The sequence below is a fragment of the Dendropsophus ebraccatus genome, chromosome 7 (genome assembly GCF_027789765.1).
Source record: "Dendropsophus ebraccatus isolate aDenEbr1 chromosome 7, aDenEbr1.pat, whole genome shotgun sequence".
Lineage (NCBI taxonomy): Eukaryota > Metazoa > Chordata > Amphibia > Anura > Hylidae > Dendropsophus > Dendropsophus ebraccatus.
Window position 1 is genome coordinate 19,804,463 of NC_091460.1, and position 22,722 is coordinate 19,827,184.

The 22,722-nt window shown below is 45.6% G+C and overlaps 1 protein-coding gene across 2 annotated transcripts in view; it reads right to left on the reverse strand.

Moving 5' to 3' along the window:
- Positions 1–22,722, reverse strand: part of SFXN5 (sideroflexin 5) — a 165,252-nt gene that overhangs the window by 98,300 nt on the left and 44,230 nt on the right. For both annotated transcript variants that reach the window (XM_069976313.1, XM_069976312.1), the window contains 6 exons: positions 22,557–22,583; positions 17,197–17,251; positions 16,779–16,804; positions 11,831–11,884; positions 3,642–3,698; positions 1,998–2,063 (listed from right to left, as the gene is read on the reverse strand). In XM_069976313.1, coding sequence (XP_069832414.1) covers positions 1,998–2,063; positions 3,642–3,698; positions 11,831–11,884; positions 16,779–16,804; positions 17,197–17,251; positions 22,557–22,583 — 285 coding nt within the window. The remainder of the gene's footprint in view (positions 1–1,997; positions 2,064–3,641; positions 3,699–11,830; positions 11,885–16,778; positions 16,805–17,196; positions 17,252–22,556; positions 22,584–22,722) is intronic.

Sequence of the window (22,722 nt, forward strand, 5' to 3'; positions counted from 1 at the left end):
CCGCATCCATACTCCTCCATAGATAGTAACAGAGCAGATAGACCGGCACATCCGTGAGCTAGAGCCGCATCCATACTGCTCCATAGATAGTAACAGAGCAGATAGACCAGCACATCCGTGAGTCAGAGATGTGTCCATACCGCTCCATATATAATAACAGAGCAGATACACCGGCACATCCGTGAGCTAGAGCCGCATCCATACTGCTCCATAGATAGTAACAGAGCAGATACACCGGCACATCCGTGAGTCAGAGATGTGTCCATACCGCTCCATATATAATAACAGAGCAGATAGACCGGCACATCCGTGAGTCAGAGATGTGTCCATACCGCTCCATATATAATAACAGAGCAGATACACCGGCACATCCGTGAGCTAGAGCCGCATCCATACTGCTCCATAGATAGTAACAGAGCAGATACACCGGCACATCCGTGAGTCAGAGATGTGTCCATACTGCTCTATATATAATAACAGAGCAGATAGACCGGCACATCCGTGAGCTAGAGCCGCATCCATACTGCTCCATAGATAGTAACAGAGCAGATATACCGGCACATCCGTGAGTCAGAGATGTGTCCATACTGCTCCATATATAACAGAGCAGATAGGCCGGCACATCTGTGAGTCAGAGCCGCATCCATACTGCTCCATATATAACAGAGAAGATAGATCGGCACATCAGTGAGCAAGTGCCGCATCCATATTACTCCATATATAATAACAGAGCAGATAGACCGGCACATCCGTGAGCTAGAGCCACATCCATACTGCTCTATAGATAGTAACAGAGCAGATAGACCGGCACATCCGTGAGCTAGAGCCGCATCCATACTACTCCATATTTAATAACAGAGCAGGTAGACCGGCACACCCGTGAGTCAGAGGCGCGTCCATACTGCTCCATAGATAGTAACAGAGCAGATAGGCCGGCACATCCGTGAGTCAGAGGGGTGTCCATACTGCTCCATAGATAGTAACAGAGCAGATAGACGGGCACATCCGTGAGTCAGAGCCGCGTCCGATTAGTCAGGAGAACTTTCCAATTAGTAATAATTATTTGTTAATGTGCGGAGATGCTGGACGAGGGCCAAGGACCATATTGATTCGCTGCCTAATGAGCCAATGTTTACGTTCACTTCTCCAGTAGATTCTGACATCAATTTCTTTATTTCTACAATAAACCCAACTCGCTGTAACCCGCCATGTACAAGCGTTCTGTCTCCTTCCCCAACCTAAACTCCTTGGTGGATTAGTAACTGGAGAAGAGAACGGAGAGTGGCTTCCTCCTTCAGTCCTGGCACCACAAATGAGGGACCTAAGAGGACTACAAAGAGTGTCTGTCCTTCTGGAGGACCCCGCACTTCATTACAAGAAATGGACAGTTTCCTATTGAGCTGCAGTAGACATGGCCACTCTATCACTCTGGAGGACCCTATACTTCAGTAAACAGAGAGTCCACTGATTGTAATGAGAACTGTGTAATACCTCATATCACCTGTGGGGGTGCTGCAGGGGAATATATCAGCTACAGCAGACATGGAGTGTCCCTTACAGGTAAAGACCCTGCACTTTTTTTTGCATTACAAGGACATTTGACTGACATAACGGAGACCTATGTAATACTTAATTTCACCTGTGGTGACACTGCAGGGAATATAACAGTACAGTAGAAATTGCTACAAAGAGTGTCTCTCACTCTGGAGGACCCAATAGGTCAGGTCAGTGAACAGACTGTCCAATGATTTTAATAGGACCTGTGAATAATAATTTATTTCACCTGTAATGGTGCTGCAGGTGAATATGTAAGCTATTGGTCACACAGTCACACAGGGTACTCAGGGGAGGGCGGTGTAATCAGGAGAGGTCAGTGTACTCAGGGGAGGGTGCTGTGCTCAGGGGAGGGTGCTGTGCTCAGGGGAGGACGGTGTACTCAGGGAAGGACGGTGTGCTCAGGGGAGGACGGTGTACTCAGGGGAGGACGGTGTACTCACTGCTATAGAGACCGCGCTGACGACAGCTCCAGTGTATCCCAGAATGAACTTGGATGTGGGAGAAGGCTGGAAAACAGAAGGAGAATAATCATCGACCATAAAAGGGGCTTCCAAGTATACATATTGAGAAGGAACTATCTGTTGTGCTCCTATGACAACACTTCCTGCTTCTAGGCTCTGACAGAAGGTGTTATCATAGGACCAATAGTTTTCATGGACCTATTCATTCATTTTCTTCCCTATAATAGAAAACTGAAAGTCAATAGGAGGTTCTGGTGGCCCTATGATAACACTAAGGTGCTGGAGCAAGAAGAGTTGTCATGAGGACACGATAATGACATATATTGTTGGGACTGATGGAAAACTAAAGCCTCGATGGCGGCTGTATCTGTATACTGTGATACAGGCAGCTATGGAGGTTATAATACAAGCCACAACCTCTGCTATTCTCCAGCTAGTGGAGTTCTCCCCTGTCCTCACCTCTGCTTGCTGTCAGTGAACAGGACCACTGTTGCTTACATTTAGCAGTTGCTAAATGTTGCTGCAGTTGCTGCTACTCCTGATGGGTAACAGTAACTGTATCAGTGTAGGCTGTAAGGTCTAGTTAGTAGTCAGAGAGAGAAGCAATAAGTGTATGAGAATGTTATCTAAGATCATATTAACATGGAAACTACCAAGGGGGGTGAGAACAGATATATGACAATGGAATCATGGTGGAGTCCATGCCCGTGTAAGGTTGGCAGAGTCCATGCCCGTGTAAGGTTGGCAGAGTCCATGCTCGTGTAAGGTTGGCAGAGTCCATGCCCATGTAAGGTTGGCAGAGTCCACGCCCGTGTAAGGTTGACAGAGTTCATGTCCTAGTGAGGTTGGCAGAGTCCATGCCCACGTGAGGTTACCAGAGTTCATGTCCGGGTGAGGCTGGCAGAGTCCATGCCTGGGTGAGGCTGGCAGAGTCCATGCCTGGGTGAGGCTGGCAGAGTCCATGTCCACGTGAGGCTGGTAGAGTCCATGCCCGGGTGAGGCTGGCAGAGTCCATTCCCAGGTGAGGCTGGCAGAGTTCATGCCCAGGTGAGGTTGGCAGAGTCCATGTCCGCGTGAGGCTGGTAGAGTCCATGCCCGGGTGAGGCTGGCAGAGTCCATGTCCGGGTGAGGCTGGCAGAGTCCATGTCCGGGTGAGGCTGGCAGAGTCCATGTCCGGGTGAGGCTGGCAGAGTCCATGTCCGGGTGAGGCTGGCAGAGTCCATGTCCGGGTGAGGCTGGCAGAGTCCATGCCCGGGTGAGGCTGGCAGAGTCCATGTCCGCGTGAGGCTGGCAGAGTCCATGTCCGCGTGAGGCTGGAAGAGTCCATGCCCGGGTGAGGCTGGCAGAGTCCATGTCCGCGTGAGGCTGGCAGAGTCCATGCCCGGGTGAGGCTGGCAGAGTTCATGCCCGGGTGAGGCTGGCATTACTTACCCCTCCTGGTGGTGGAGACAAACCTCATAATGCAGACAGAAAGGATGGAAAACATGAGACAGAAGTGATATGGAGGAGGAAATATAGAAGGATCTGGAGGCTGCAGAGTAGAATGGAAAATAAAGAGGCCTCGCTCTCTGCTGGCAGGGGGCAATTACATTGGGGGAGGGGGGGAGGATTGGGGGGTCTCACCTTGCTTGCGTTGCGATTTGCATAGTTGACACCTGCATTGTGACTCTGATTCAACCACTGCAGAGAAAAGAGGGTAAAGAAGAGTTAATCACATGACCCCGGTACTGCTGCATCACATGACCCTCTGGTACTGCTGCATCACATGACCCCCTGGTACTGCTGCATCACATGACCCCCTGGTACTGCTGCACTACATGACCCCCTGGTACTGCTGCACTTCATGACCCCCTGGTACTGCTGCACTACATGACCCCCTGGTACTGCTGCACTACATGACCCCCTGGTACTGCTGCATCACATGACCCCCTGGTACTGCTGCATCACATGACCCCCTGGTACTGCTGCATCACATGACCCTCTGGTACTGCTGCATCACATGACCCCCTGGTACTGCTGCATCACATGACCCCCTGGTACTGCTGCACTACATGACCCCCTGGTACTGCTGCACTACATGACCCCCTGGTACTGCTGCATCACATGAACTCCTGGTACTGCTGCACTACATGACCCCCTGGTACTGCTGCACCACATGACCCCCTGGTACTGCTGCATCACATGACCCCCTGGTACTGCTGCATCACATGACCCCCTGGTACTGCTGCATCACATGACCCAGTACACAGGTCCTCCAGCTCTATGTGAATCAAAGTTAACCAAGGTATCATAACAAGTTCTGATACTTTGTAATATAGCTTATGTTCTAGCTCCTCTGCTTGCTGTCAGTGAATGGGGCCATTTTTCCTTAGAGACTCCCTGTCCAGGTCATAGTGTAACAAGGTATCAGTGTAGCCTCTTCTATCACCCCAAGTCTGATGGGTTTCAGCTTCTAGAATGTATCCGATCACTGACAGCAAGCAGGGATATTGCCTATGGTGGCAAATGTATGAGAAAGGTAAGGAACGTCTTCTACTATAACCAGTCCTGCCTATACTACTGCCACGGTTTGTAAGTCCAAAGTGCTCGCTGTCAGTGAATAGAAGCACTACAAATCCCAGCAGGAGCCTGTATACACTGACAGCTATCAGTGGTGAAGAATTGATCAGTGATGTCTACTAGAAACCTTCATGAGCTGTCGGATGACAAGGACAGGCAGTGTTGTCATGGGGACAGGGATGTATACGGTATGGGGGGCTGCAGATGAAGGCTGGGGGCTTCTGGTAGCATCCTGTGTCTCCTCTGGGTGAGGCGGCCGCTCCTGTGACAGACGGGGTGTTTACTGTAGTGAACAGAAGGCCCTCGGATCCACGCAGGAGCCATCAAAGCCCACGGCAGCTTTCTAAATGTCATCCTGGTGACAGTGACAAACACATGTCACTGGCTGTGAGTGGGATCAGTCCTCTGACGATTAACCTCCTCACTGCCGGCCTACAGGACAAGAGCTCACAATCTAAGCAGACCAGCTGGTCAGGGACCTGGGAAAGCTGGGTGATGGCACCTGCCGGAGCTGGAGCGCCGTCACTCACTCAGGGTTATAATATTCAGGTACAGATCCTTGTATGTAGATACAAAAACACAACAGGGGACTGTCTACACTGATACATCTGTAACAAACCCTCAGCTGTGACATATATCTAATATATGTAGTGTCAGCCCTGGGATGTACAGTAAACTGCAATATCCCATTCACTGAAGGCAACGAGGATCACGACGAGGACGAGGAATAGGGTGTGTGGATGTCTCCTGAGAGTCCGGTCCATGAATGTCTCCTCAGAGAGTCCAGTCCGTGAATGTCTCCTGAGACAGTTTGTTCTGTGAATGTCTCCTGAGCTGGTTGGTGAATGTCTCCTGAGATGGTCGGCTCCATGAATGTCTCCTGAGATGGTCGGGTCCATGAATGTCTCCTGAGATGGTCGGGTCCGTAAATGTTTCTTGAGATGGTCTGGTCCATGAATGTCTCCTGAGATGGTGTGTTCCATGAATGTCTCCTGAGACGGTTGGTCCGTGAATGTCTCCTGAGACAGTCCGTTCTGTGAATGTCTCCTGAGCTGGTTGGTGAATGTCTCCTGAGATGGTCGGGTCCGTAAATGTCTCCTGAGATGGTCTGGTCCATGAATGTCTCCTGAGACGGTTGGTCCGTGAATGTCTCCTGAGACAGTCCAGTCCGTGAATGTCTCCTGAGAAAGTCTGGTCCATGAAATGAATGTCTCCTGAGAGTCTGGTCCATGAATGTCTCCTGAGACGGTTGGTCCGTGAATGTCTCCTGAGAGTCTGGTCCATGAATGTCTCCTGAGACGGTTGGTCCGTGAATGTCTCCTGAGACAGTCCAGTCCGTGAATGTCTCCTGAGAAAGTCTGGTCCATGAAATGAATGTCTCCTGAGAGTCTGGTCCATGAATGTCTCCTGAGAAAGTCCAGTCTGTGAATGTCTCTTGAAATAGTCTGGTCCATGAATGTCTCCTGAGAGAGTGCAGTTTGTGAATGTCTCCTGAGAGAGTCTGGTCCGTGAATGTCTCCCGAGAGAGTCCGGTCTGTGAATGTCTCCCGAGAGAGTCCGGTCTGTGAATGTCTCCTGAGAGAGTCCGGTCTGTGAATGTCTCCTGAGAGAGTCCGGTCTGTGAATGTCTCCTGAGAGAGTCCTAGTAAGGTATTGAGTGTAAGCTCTCCTCATCCCTCCTGACCTATACAAAAAGCGCATTCCTAGACCCCAATCACCCAGCAAAGGCCAAAAGGTGCCAATTGTGCTCGATTATTGTGTAGGATCCAGTACAGTATACATTGCTTTTTAATAAGGGTGTCTAAGTAAGATGGATGCAACAAGCTGACATGTACCATAGCTATATAGTAGACAGTCCCCCCCAAATATTTATCTACCACAAAAAATAGGGGTCATACAGACACCAGGAGGCAGGGTGCAGTAGTAGCGACACAACCCTGTAACATAACCGAACGCACTGCACTATTAGATCTCCTGTACATCTAGGGGGACAGGGGCAATGGAAGCCCTAGCTTTATGATCGTCAGGAGCCCTTTAAATCTTGAAATCCCTCCAAATATGATGTGATGTAGAAGATTTATAATTAATGAGTAACTGACCTAATTAAGACGGCGGAAAACCACAGGAGAGTCTGTACCGGAGCAGAGGAGTAACTGAGGCACCAGCACAGACTAAGCACGTTATCTACCCTATAGTTGTGCCGCAACACCAGATGTGAGAAAATTCTGATATATAACAGTACCAGCCAAAGACCACAACGTAATCCAGGGCATAATCTGCTGCTCTACAGTGATAATTCCCTTCAAACACTCTGCACGTGTCAGTCTTTAGTGTACTATAATGCTACACCTATAAACAGGAATATAACTACTATAATAGTGAACGAAGAGAGAAGGCTTGGAAGCACTCACCAAAAATATGGAAAACATAGTTTATTTCTTCACATCATGGTAAAATCCATTTCACCAACCATGCAGACAAGACGCCCATCACATACACAAAAGAGTGACAGCTGTTTTGTGCTGATTGCGATGCATCAGACCAGTGTGATGCAGCGCAATCAGTGCGAAACAGCTATAATTTTTTTGTTTATGTGATGCGCCTTGTCTGCGTGGTTGGTGTAATGGATTTTACTGTGGTGTGAAGAAATAAATTATAATACTGCTCCTATATACAAGAATATAACTACTATAATACCGCTCCTAAATACAGGAATATAACTACTATAATACTGCTCCCTATATACAAGAATATAACTACTATATTACCGCTCCTAAATACAGGAATATAACTACTATAATACTGCTCCTATATACAGGAATATAACTACTATAATACTGCCCCCTATATACAGGAATATAACTACTATAATACTGCCTCCTATATACAGGAATATAACTACTATAATACTGCTCCTATATACAGGAATATAACTACTATAATACTGCCCCTATATACAAGAATATAACTACTATAATACTGCTCCTATATACAAGAATATAACTACTATAATACTGCTCCTATATACAAGAATATTACTATAATACTGCTCCTATATACAGGAATATAACTACTATACTACTGCCCCTATATACAGGAATATAACTACTATAATACTGCTCCTATATACAAGAATATAACTACTTTAATACTTTCCCCTATATACAAGAATATCTATATCATAAAAATCAAAGTCTGTCTGTCTGTCTGTCTGTCCTTCTGTCTGTCTGTCTGTCTGTCTGTCTGTCCTCTATAGACTTCCAAACGCTTGAACTGGTTGACCCCAAATTTGGCACACAGATACATTGGGTGCCCGGGAAGGTTATTGCGAAGGTCCCGTCCCCGCCAGATGTACAGGAGGGGAGGGGGAGGGGAAAGAGAGGCGCCCCATAGAGATGAATGGGAAAATCTCCTCACTGCAAACACAGGTGATATAATTAGCTGCAGCAGACACGGCAGTTGGAGCCTTAGCAACCAATAGGATTACTGCTTTCATTTTCACAGGGAGCAATGGTTGCTAGGGAAGCTGCCTCACAACATCCACAGTAATAACTGGTAGACCCCCTACTCCATCTATACAGGACATGTATACAGGGCCCCCTACTCCATCTATACAGTACATGTATATACAGGACCCCCTACTCCATCTATACAGTACATGTATATACAGGACCCCCTACTCCATCTATACAGTACATGTAAATACAGGACCCCCTACTCCATCTATACAGTACATGTATATACAGGACCCCCTACTCCATCTATACAGTACATGTATATACAGGACCCCCTACTCCATCTATACAGTACATGTATACAGGACCCCCTACTCCATCTATACAGTACATGTATATACAGGACCCCCTACTCCATCTATACAGTACATGTATATACAGGACCCCCTACTCCATCTATACAGTACATGTATATACAGGACCCCCTACTCCATCTATACAGTACATGTATATACAGGACCCCCTACTCCATCTATACAGTACATGTATATACAGGACCCCCTACTCCATCTATACAGTACATGTATACAGGACCCCCTACTCCATCTATACAGTACATGTATATACAGGGCCCCCTACTCCATCTATACATTACATGTATATACAGGACCCCCTACTCCATCTATACATTACATGTATATACAGGACCCCCTACTCCATCTATACAGTACATGTATATACAGGGCCCCCTACTCCATCTATACAGTACATATATATACAGGACCCCCTACTCCATCTATACAGTACATGTATATACAGGACCCCCTACTCCATCTATACAGTACATGTATATACAGGACCCCCTACTCCATCTATACAGTACATGTATATACAGGACCCCCTACTCCATCTATACAGTACATGTATATACAGGACCCCCTACTCCATCTATACAGTACATGTATATACAGGACTCCCTACTCCATCTATACAGTACATGTATATACAGGACCCCCTACTCCATCTATACAGTACATGTATATACAGGACCCCCTACTCCATCTATACAGTACATGTATATACAGGACCCCCTACTCCATCTATACAGGACATGTATATACAGGACTCCCTACTTCATCTATACAGGACATGTATACAGGACCCCCTACTCCATCTATACAGGACATGTATACAGGACCCCCTACTCCATCTATACAGTACATGTATATACAGGACCCCCTACTCCATCCATACAGTATATGTATATACAGGACCCCCTACTCCATCCATACAGTACATGTATATACAGGGCACAACAGGTATACCAAACTGTGACTGGGTAACACTGCTACACCAGACCTGACCAATACCGCCATACTGTGCTGGATAACACTGCCAGACCTGACCAATACCGCCATACTGTGACTGGATAACACTGCCAGACCTGACCAATACCGCCATACTGTGACTGGATAACACTGGCAGACCTGACCAATACCGCCATACTGTGACTGGATAACACTGCCATACCAGACCTGACCAATACCGCTATACTGTGACTGGATAACACCTCCATACCAGACCTGACCAATACCACCATACTGTGACTGGATAACACCATCATATCAGACCTGACCAATACTGCCATACTGTGACTGGATAACACCGCTATACCAGACCTGACCAATACCACCATACCGTGACTGGATAACACCGCCACACCAGACCTGACCAATACCACCATACTGTGACTGGATAACACCCCCATACCAGACATGACCAATACCGACACACTGTGACTGAATAACACTGCCATACGGGTAAATACAACCCTGCAGGTATACAGGACACTACAGGTATACAGGACCCCAAAACTATACACTACAAGTGCACGGGACCTCCACAAAACTGTATACTACAGGTATACAGGACCCCAAACTTTACACTACAGGTATACAGGACCCCAAAACTATATAATACAGGTATACAGGAACTCCACCAACTATATACTAAAGGTATATAGGACCCCAAACTATACACTACAGGTATACAGGACCTCAAAACCATACACTACAGGTATACAGGACCTACACCAACTCTATAATACAGGTATACAGCACCTTCACCAACTCTATACTACAAGTATACAGGACCCCAAATATACTACAGGTATACAGGAACTCCACCAGCTATATACTACAGGTATATAGGACCCCAAACTATACACTACAGGTATACAGGACCACCACTAACTCTATACTATAGTTATACAGGACCCTCAAACTATTTACTACAGGTATACAGGACCCCCGAACTATATACTACAGGTATACAAGACCTCCACCAATTATACACTACAGGTATCCAGGACCCTCAAACTATAAACTACAGGTATACAAGACCTCCACCAACTATACATTACAGGTATACAGCACCAACTATATACTACAGGTATACAGGACCTTCACCAACTGTACACTGCAGGTATACAGGACCTCCCTCAACTATACACTATAGGTATACAGCCCCCCCAACTATGCACTACAGATATGCGAGACCCCTAAAAACTATACATTGTGGGTATACAGAACCCCTCCAACTATGCACTACAGGTATACACTAATTCCACTGATTAACTCAGATGAAACAATACCTTTAGCTTGGCCTCCTGGGCACCTTAGAACAAATCTAATTAACACACTGACACTTTATACCCGGGCAGCGCCGGGTACATTTTCTAGTAACTACTATAATACTGCTCCTATATACAAGAATATAACTACTATAATACTGCTCCTATATACAAGAATATAAAAAGTCCAATATAGGCAACAGTAGGAAAAATAGAAGCGGGCACTCACCACTGTATCACAGTGGAATGCTTTATTAATCCGGGTGGACACACAGCAGGGAAGGGGGAAGATGGAGGAGCGGGTGCAAGCCTTTTTCCTACTGTTGTCTATATTGGACTGATCACTTTAGCGGGTAGCACCTCCACACACCTCTGATTTACATGCAACCTGGATTTAGCTTACCGCAGTCTGATCTCCTGACCCGTATACCAATGGTGTAGTGCCGGCCACCTGTCTCTCCCTCTATTGATAACTACTATAATACTGCTCCTATATACAGGAATATAACTACGATAATACTGCTCCTATATACACAAGAATATAACTACTATAATACTGCTCCTATATACAAGAATATAACTACTATAATACTGCCCCCTATATACAAGACTATAACTACTATAATACTGCTCCTATATACAAGAATATAACTACTATAATACTGCTCCTATATACAAGAATATAACTACTATAATACTGCTCCTATATACAAGAATATAACTACTATAATACTGCCCCTATATACAAGAATATAAGTACTATAATGCTGCTCCAATATACAAGAATATAACTACTATAATACTGCTCCTATATACAAGAATATAACTACTATAATACTGCCCCTATAAACAAGAATATAACTACTATAATACTGCTCCTATATACAAGAATATAAGTACTATAATACTGCTCCAATATACAGGAATATAACTACTATAATACTGCTCCTATATACAAGAATATAACTACTATAATACTGCCCCTATATACAAGAATATAACTACTATAATACTGCTCCTATATACAAGAATATAACTACTATAATACTGCCCCTATATACAAGAATATAACTACTATAATACTGCTCCTATACACAAGAATATAACTACTACAATACTGCTTCTATTTAGAAAAAGGGCTTAACCGCCATAGTTCATCCACTGACCTGCCAGAAGACTGTAGATGACAGGGTCTGATTTGGCAGCAGAAGACCCACAACCTGCAGAAGGTAAAAAAACAAAACAATGTATCAACAATTACAGTGAGTTCATGCCGCACCACCAAGAGTGATAGTAATGGGGGAGAAGGTAAGGGCGGTATAATTCCCACAATGCTTTGGAAGCCTCAGGTCTTGATGTTTCTCCTCATAGCTTCCATTACTATGTATCAGTTTATTAGGAGTTACAGTCCAGGCTATAGCTCTTGTGTATCTTTGTATGGTTTATGTTGTTTTTTGTTTTTTTTTAGCTTTTTATACAATCTCAGATGAGTGACCAGGGCTGAGTAAGTTGGCTAATTGCTGCCCCCTGTTGGAGAATAACTGGGAGGGTCGAGCATTTTCTGGATTATCGGGCTTTTCATAACCCAGAAACATGAGCCAGATTACTGGAAGGCATTTACTGTATAAATCTTCCAGGCAGCTCTCTGCTCAGATTGTAAGATACATGAAAACGTGAATCTACCAAATCTAAAAATATTCGTCATTCCTTCACCTCCATGGACAATCGCTCAGCGGAGCGCGGTGTGGCGGCTGGGCCCAGAAAAGCAGCTGCATCCCGACACTTCTCCATCATCAGACTTTAACCTTTTATAGTCAAAACTCTTTTTTTCTTCACTTTATCTTTCTATTAGTAGAGACCTTGAGTTTTTTTGCATCGTTTTGCATTTTTAGGTTATTACATTACAGATACCAGACACATTACTGGTAAATTATTATTTTTTTTCCAGCTTTATATAGACAAATTTTTGCAATTACTGGAAGTTGATCTTCCACCAAAACAGATTCCTGATATAATTCAAAATGGTAAGGATGTCATATAAGCTTTCCTAGTACCCAGGGTGACCAGTCATCTAAGCTTCCCTTGTACCCAGGGTGACCAGTCATCTAAGCTTCCCTAGTACCCTGGGGTGACCAGTCATCTAAGCTTCCCTAGTAACCTGGGGTGACCAGTCATCTAAGCTTCCCTAGGACCCAGGGTGACCAGTCATCTAAGCTTCCCTAGTACCCTGGGGTGACCAGTCATCTAAGCTTCCCTAGTACCCTGGGGTGACCAGTCATCTAAGCTTCCCTAGTACCCTGGGGTGACCAGTCATCTAAGCTTCCCTAGTACCCAGGGTGACCAGTCATCGTAATCTAAGCTTCCCTAGTACCCTGGGGGGACCAGTCATCTAAGCTTCCCTAGAACTCTGGGGTGAATAGTCATTTAGATGTTACTAGTATGCTGGGGTCGCCAGTAGAGATGAGCGCAGCTCGAGCATGCTCGAGTCCGAACATTCTTCATTTGATTACTGATGACTGAAGAAGTTGGATGTAGCCCTATCCGGGAAAACATGGATACAGTCTATGGCCGTATCCATATTTTCCAGCACTATAAACCATGTGGCCCATTAAATTACACTGGGTGATGAGCAGCTGATGGTGACAATTTAAAGGAGAAGTCCAGCAAAAAATTTTATTAAAGTACTGTATTGCCCCCCAAAAGTTATACAAATCACCAATATACATTTATTATGGAAAATGTACATAATGTGCTTTTTCCCCTGCACTTACTACTCCATCAAGGCTTCACTTCCTGGATAACATGGTGATGTCACTTCCTGGATAACATGGTGATGTCACAACCCGACTCCCAGAGCTGTGCGGCTGTGGCTGCTGGAGAGGATGATGGCAGAGGGATGCTCAGTGTCCCTCCAGTGCCCTGTGTCCCTCAGTGTCCCCCTGCCATCATTCTCTCCAGCAGCCACAGCCCTCACAGCTCTGGGAGTCGGGTTGTGACATCACCATTTTATCCAGGAAGTGACATCACCATGTTATCCAGGAAGTGACATCACCATGTTATCCAGGAAGTGAAGCTTTGTTGCAGTAGTAAGTGCAGGGAAAAAAATTCCCGTAATAAGTGTATATGGGTGATTTGTATAACTTTTGGGGGGCAATACCACCTTGGAGTGACCAGTTATCTAAGTGTCCCTAGTACCCTGGGGTGACCAGTCATCTATGTGTTCCTGGCACCTTGGGGTGACCAGTCATCTAAGTGTCTCTAGTACCTTGGGGTAACCGGTTATCTAAGAAACCCCAGAGATTGTGCCAATGGGGACTCTTCTCCTTCCTTTCATGGGTAGTAATCTGTGAGGTCTTTTGTAAATATGATGAGGACACTTAGAGTATCATCCATGACAGCACTTGCCATGGCAGCCACTCCAGTGCTTCCAGAGGCTCACTACGCCCAATAAAGGGGTGTCCTGATGACACATAGAGGCCATACTGATCAGACCTGCTAGCTATGTCTGATCGGGGTGCCTCCATGACCTCGCTTTCACTGACTGTTTACACAGGTGACTATAGAGAGGACGGACGCCCCCGGGACGTAGTTAACTTGTTGCCTGGTAATTGCACTGCACATTTAAGTCTTCAATCACACTGATGGCCGTACATTAGTGTAATCACTAGAAGTGTCTGGCCGAGGCCGCAGGACATTGCAGGTGCGCGGTTACCTCACCCCCCATCCTCCGTCACTTCCACCATCCTCTTTGAAGTTATAGCTGAGGGTGAAGTGAAAGTTTAATTGGGACCAATGTGACCCATGTAGTCTATGAATGAGTGACCGGGCGGATGTATCGCTATACATATAAGTGGAGATGGGGTGGCACCCCACATTGGCAGCCATGCTGATGTCACCCAACTTTTGTAAAGACCCTGCAGAACAGGAGGAGGACAACTCGGGGTCACATTAGAAAAGAGGTTAAGGGTCAAAGGGCAACTCCTGAGATACGTTTCTAAGTGTCTTAAAGTGGAATGGAAGTGAGAGGGAGGAGAAGCTGATCCTGCAGGGGGAGACGGATGGGCTGACTGGTTAATAGAGGTCAGTAAGTGCCGCAGGGCGCACAGCTGTATACCCCCGCCCCTCCATCTACAGGGAAGTGATGGCCGCTGCCAGGCATAATGTACTCTTTACAGCTCAATGACATTCATTTCATGTGTCTGGAATGTGGCCCTGTACAGGAAGCTCCTGTGCGGCCATAAAGCTGTCTGGGGAGAGGGCCCTCAGGAGACGGGGCCCCTGAGCATCAGCCAGATCAATAGTGGCCTCTTGTCTGCTCCTGCTCCGGCCTGTACGGCTCAGTACTGCCCACAAACCTCCACCTATCCAACTCCATACAAACACCTGTACACAGGCAGATGTAGCAGAGCTGACTTATTGCTGTAGGTTTATGTGTACGCTGAGGTAAAACCACACATAAGACACCCTAATACACCCAGCTCTGCTACATCTAATCTACACACACACACACACATTTATTCCTTTCCTGTTCCTCAGCTTTGAGAGTGAAGAACCCAAGACTGTACTGAACCGCTCCACAAAATCTGATACAGATATAGGTAACAATATGGGGGGGGGGTATGGAGCAGGCTAAGAGCTCTTGCCTATAACATACACAGACAGCGAGTGGGGAGCAGAGGAAGGGGCCGCCTAAACAATCTAAGGGCCCTATTCCACGGGCCAAGCAACGATGTAAACGAGCGCCGATCTGCTAGATCGGTGCTCGTTTACTGGGCCTATTCCACGGCCCCGATGATCGTGAAACAAGGGCTGCAAGGACATTGTTACCGATGTCCTTGCAGTCCTTGTTTCATACATTACCTGTCTGGGCGCAGGTCTTCTTCTCCCGGTCCTGCACCGCAGCAGCTTCGGTGCGGAGCTGTCTGAACTGACAGACCGCTCAGCCAATCACTGTCCGCGGTCTGTAAGTTCAGACAGCCCCGCTCCGAACCAATGCTGCGGCACGGGATCGGGAGGAAGAAGAAGACCTGCGCCTGGACAGGTAATGTATGGTTCTGGTGAAATGTATGGTTCTGCTGAAATAGTAAACTAAAGTTTAAAATAAAAAAAATAAACATTTACCTGCCTTTTTTTTTTACTTATACTATAAAATTATTATTATGATTTATAATATAAAATAACATATAATAATATAATATAAAATACCAAATAATAATATAATATATAATACTATAAAATACTATATAATAATATAATATATAATTATATAAAATACCATATAATATATAATAATATTAATACCATTTAATAATATAATATATATAAAAAATAACATTATTGCTATCAATGAATCAGGAAACTATAAAGATGTAATGTTAGTTATTTGGCAGGATACCAGATAAAACAACCTCACCTTCCAAAAAATTGTTAATAAAAAAGCCATCAAAAAGTTAAAAAATAAAAATATTGGTGGAATTGTTTTTTTTTTTTCTCACACAATTTTTTTTGAATGTTTTCGAATATAAGGTACAATAAATAGTGGCATAAAAAAAAAATTAAAACATCATCAAAAAAATAAAAAATAAATTCCTTTACCACAAAAGGGGGAAGGGATATAAGTGATTCTGAGCTGATTGACGACTTCTTAATAGCATCCCGACCAGTATTTTTCTTTGCTAATACATTGCTTTAATAAAGTTACATGTAGTCATGACTAGGGGCACTTAATGTCTGTGGATTATAATAAAGAGGTTATCACAGGTTCAAAAAAAAAATAAAATAAAGCTTTCTTCCAAAAACAGCGCCACTCTTGTCACAAGGTTATGTGCGGTATTACAACTCAGCTCCATTCACGTCTACAAAATGGAGCTGCAAAGCCACCAACAACCTGAGGGCAAGAGAGGCGCTGTTCCTTGAAAAAGTCAGCTATGCCATTCTAATCCTGGATGACCCCTTTAACTTACGTATACACAGGATGCAGTTATGGCCTAAGCTCGGCCTACTGGTGGCTGACAGCAGAGGACAATAGACTGCTGAGCAGATATGGCAGGTGTACCTATACCCACTGGAGGGGACAGAACATGAGAGATAACATAGGCATGTGTAGATACTTACTATGGGGGTCCCAAAGGGGATATAACCTGTGAATAAGAAAAGAACAGAAGCAAAGTCACTTCTAATCCAATAGGGGGCGCACTGTTATTATTCTATAGCGCAGCTTTATTGCATTTTGCATCCTAGTTCTATGTATAATCCTATTTCTGTGCCATATAGTCCAGTCACATCCAAAGCTGCTGGAATGACTCCCTGCTGCCCCCTGCAGGCTCAGAGGTGCACTCTGGGAGATGTAGTGCTTGCCCCAGTACAGGGGGCAGGTCTGTCGGCATGGTGCTGACAGATCCCACGTGGCCACCTATACAATATACATATGACAACAGTGCTTGGCTCCATCCAATGACACAGAGCTGTCAGGGCAATCTGCTTTGGAAACCCAGAGTATTGAGTCAATGTTGCTGGATGACGCAAGAGGTACCTGACATTCGGAAAGGCATGAAGATCTTCTCATTGGTATCTGGGTGGATGATCGCCTGCAGATAGGGAAGAAAGACATGGCATCAGCTTGGCAATGAGGACGAAAGCGAGCACAGCAGAAGAGCAGACTTATGGTATCATACAACACTCTGACAACTTTATTCTCATTGTACTGACATTAACTGTTACAGGTCTCCTCAAGGACTACAAAAACCAAAGTGTGACATCAGAATATACACCAAACATTTGACATCACAACATCTATAAAGGACCAGAGCGGAACGTGTGACATCAGAATATACACCAAACATACAGTATGACATCACAACATCTATACAGGACCAGAGCATAACGTGTGACATCAGAATATACACCAAACATACAGTATGACATCACAACATCTATACAGGACCAGAGCATAAATTGTGACATCAGAATATACACCAAACATCTGACATCACAACATCTATACAGGACCAGAGCGGAAGGTGTGACATCAGAATATACACCAAACCTACAGTATGACATCACAACATCTATACAGGACCAGAGCGGAAGGTGTGACATCAGAATATACACCAAACATCTGACATCACAACATCTATACAGGATCAGAGCGGAACATGTGACATCAGAATATACACCAAACCTACAGTATGACATCACAACATCTATACAGGATCAGAGCGGAACGTGTGACATCAGAATATACACCAAATATATGGCATCACAACATCTAAGCAGGACCAGGGCGGAAAGTGTGACATCAGAATATACACCAAACATACAGTATGACATCACAACATCTATACAGGACCAGAGCATAACGTGTGACATCAGAATATACACCAAACATATGACATCACAACATCTATACAGGACCAGGGTGGAAAGTGTGACATCAGAATTAGGGATGGTCCGAACAGAGTTCGGTTCGGGTTCGTACAAACCCGAACCCTCGGTAATCATTCCCGCTGTCTGCCTGCTCCGTGGAGTGGGCGGATCCAGCGGAAGGACCTCCTGGAAAACTGGGATACAGACATAGCCATAGGCTGTATCCCAGTTTTCCAGGCGTTACTCCCGCTGGATCCGCCCACTCCACGGAGCGGGCAGACAGCGGGAATCTGCTGCCGAGCGTTCGGCAGGTTCGGACCATCCCTAATCAGAATATGGGGAAATATGGGGAAAAGATGTTCCAGGTAAAACCCCCTCAAAGGACAAGGGGGCACTGCCTCTGCCTGGAGAAAAAAAGGTTCAATCTCCAGAGGCGACAATCCTTCTTTACAATGAGAACTGTGAATCTGTGGAACAGTCTACCACAGGATCTGGTCACAGCAAAAACAGTAGAGGGCTTCAAAACCGGCCTAGACAAGTTCTTAGAGCAAAATAATATAAATGCATATGTATAGAACCTATCACCCTCCCCCTTCCCTGTATCCATCCCCTCCTTGGTTGAACTTGATGGACATGTGTCTTTTTTCAACCGTATTAACTATGTAACTATGTAATATACACCAAACATACAGTATGACATCACAACATCTATACAGGACCCTCACCATCCTCCATACTATACCAAACCCTCACCACCATCCATACTATACCAAACCCTCACCACCCTCCATACTATACCAAACCCTCACCACCATCCATACTATACCAAACCCTCACCACCATCCATACTATACCAAACCCTCCCCACCATCCACACTATACCAAACCCTCACCACCATCCATACTATACCAAACCCTCCCCACCATCCACACTATACCAAACCCTCCCCACCATCCATACTATACCAAACCCTCCCCACCATCCACACTATACCAAACCCTCCCCACCATCCATACTATACCAAACCCTCCCCACCATCCACACTATACCAAACCCTCCCCACCATCCACACTATACCAAACCCTCCCCACAATCCACACTATACCAAACCCTCCCCACAATCCACACTATACCAAACCCTCACCACTATCCATACTATACCAAACCCTCCCCACCATCCACACTATACCAAACCCTCCCCACAATCCACACTATACCAAACCCTCCCCACAATCCACACTATACCAAACCCTCACCACTATCCATACTATACCAAACCCTTCCCACAATCCACACTATACCAAACCCTCCCCACCATCCATACTATATCAAACCCTCCCCACCATCCATACTATACCAAACCCTCCCCACCATCCATACTATACCAAACCCTCCCCACCATCCATACTATACCAAACCCTCCCCACCATCCACACTATACCAAACCCTCACCACCATCCATACTATACCAAACCCTCACCACCATCCATACTATACCAAACCCTCACCACCATCCATACTATACCAAACCCTCCCCACAATCCACACTATACCAAACCCTCCCCACCATCCACACTATACCAAACCCTCACCAGCATCCACACTATACCAAACCCTCACCAGCATCCATACTATACCAAACCCTCACCAGCATCCATACTATACTAAACCCTCCCCACCATCCATACTATACCAAACCCTCCCCACCATCCACACTATACCAAACCCTCCCCACCATCCATACTATACCAAACCCTCCCCACCATCCACACTATACCAAACCCTCCCCACCATCCATACTATACCAAACCCTCCCCACCATCCACACTATACCAAACCCTCCCCACCATCCATACTATACCAAACCCTCCCCACCATCCACACTATACCAAACCCTCCCCACCATCCACACTATACCAAACCCTCCCCACAATCCACACTATACCAAACCCTCCCCACAATCCACACTATACCAAACCCTCACCACTATCCATACTATACCAAACCCTCCCCACCATCCACACTATACCAAACCCTCCCCACAATCCACACTATACCAAACCCTCCCCACAATCCACACTATACCAAACCCTCACCACTATCCATACTATACCAAACCCTTCCCACAATCCACACTATACCAAACCCTCCCCACCATCCATACTATATCAAACCCTCCCCACCATCCATACTATACCAAACCCTCCCCACCATCCATACTATACCAAACCCTCCCCACCATCCATACTATACCAAACCCTCCCCACCATCCACACTATACCAAACCCTCACCACCATCCATACTATACCAAACCCTCACCACCATCCATACTATACCAAACCCTCACCACCATCCATACTATACCAAACCCTCCCCACAATCCACACTATACCAAACCCTCCCCACCATCCACACTATACCAAACCCTCACCAGCATCCACACTATACCAAACCCTCACCAGCATCCATACTATACCAAACCCTCACCAGCATCCATACTATACTAAACCCTCCCCACCATCCATACTATACCAAACCCTCCCCACCATCCATACTATACCAAACCCTCCCCACCATCCATACTATACCAAACCCTCCCCACCATCCACACTATACCAAACCCTCCCCACCATCCATACTATACCAAACCCTCACCACCATCCATACTATACCAAACCCTCCCCACCATCCATACTATACCAAACCCTCCCCACCATCCACACTATACCAAACCAAAGTACCAAGCATATGACTTCATCACCATTCCTCCAGGACTCGTACCATATGTACAACTCAGTAGAGAGCCTGCCCTGTACACATGTGAAGTCACCTACTCTACACAGAGCCTGGAGTAAGTGTATGACACCATCACGGTATGTATGTAGCCTGTACCAACACACTATGACTTCACTATCATTGTATACCATGTGATGTCATCTTATCCTGTATAGTACCTGCACCAGTACAAGATATATATATATATATATATATATATCATTGTTCCTAGCAGAACCCTTGCACACCTCATTGGGAGCGGGACTATAGTCTGACCTCATCATACAGAAGCGATGACACGTTCATACTTATATAGTATATATAGCACATGGCGGTCGTGGCCGGCCCATCCCGGGCAGCTATACCCCCATCTCCTCTTTGTTACACCCAGCTCAGCATTCATTATAACAAGCCTCGTCTGCAAAAGGATAAAAAAAACCTCCAACCTGGCGACTGAACCGCTGGGCATGGCAGGAAATCAGATGGTATGCGCGTCTCACCTCCGCACAAAGGTAGCGGCAGCAGCAGATGTTATGTTAGCAGTCAATAGCACCACACAAAAGCCGCATTAAATGCACATAAATTGTCAGCCCTTATGGTTCCCTTCTCCTAAGGCGTCTTTATCCGGTTTATTTTCTACCTTTTTAAAGGTGTTTATCACCTAATATGCATATTTTACCTGCGCGTGTTTCCGTAGTGCACCTGCTTTTCACGTCGCATCCCTCTGAGGGGTGTAAAGTAGCACGGATAGGGCGGGAGGGCGCTGCTAGTATACAACCCCTTACCGCCCCTCTAAAGTACAGAGTGGTGGGATCCCACCATGTAGGGCTCCCCAGATCGGCAGTCACTTGACATTCACCCCCTCTACTTTTCTTAAAGGGATTGTTCACAAATTTGTTTTCTTTTAAATCCAACTGGTGCCAGAGATTTCTAATTTACTTCTATTAAAAAATCTCCAGTCTTCTAGTACTTATGAGCTGCTGTATGTCCTGCAGGAAGTGGTGTATTCTTTCCAGTCTGACACAGTGCTCTCTGCCCATGTCGACTCTAACATGTATGGGCAGCTTTTCAACTCTATGATTGTGTACTGATGGATAATGTGATTATTTTATGCAATGTTCTATCACATTCCGGATTATAGGAATCCTTCTTCATCCAACCAGACTGACTCAATGCCTGAAATGCGGAATAAAGGCTCAAGCAATGTATTCCTTAAAGGGCTACTCCCCTCTTACCATGGGATGACACTTTCCTCTCGTATGTCATTACTTTGACCAGTGGGGGTCTGGCTTCTGGGACCCCCCATTGTTCCTGAGAACGCTGACCCCAGTGACTCCCCTCCCCCGACAGCTGGCTCCTATTCACCTGGATCCCGAGCTTCATTCTCAGGATCCCTGGGGGGTCCCAGAGGTTGGATCTCTATTGATCGGAGTTATTGCATAGTCTACCAATGTGTCATGATATACCACTATATCATTTACCCATCAGATCAGATTATGATCCAATGTTCAGAGATTCTTCACATATAAAGGTCAAGTATGACGTGAAGGGAAGCAACCCACAGGTGGCAGCAGAGTTCAGGCTCTTTTCCTTCTGGTAGAGACCTAATTTGCATATTTTTCCCATGAATCTTTGCACAGTCTCTGTAAGTCTCCTCAATGAGACACAGTAGCCCCCTCTCATATCCATAGACATGGATAAATCACCATCCATCTGTATAAGTCATCCATAGAGGAGAAGCAGAACTCACCTGCTTTATCTTCTGAGCCGCCCAGAGCTGAAAAACACAACAGAGAAAGCAGTGAGTGATACACAGCATCCTGATCTGTACAGCACTATGTGATAGGATCAGGCAGAGAGCTCAATGCCAAGTGGAGGCAGCTTTCTCTTCCTTACATCATTAGTATTACACATGG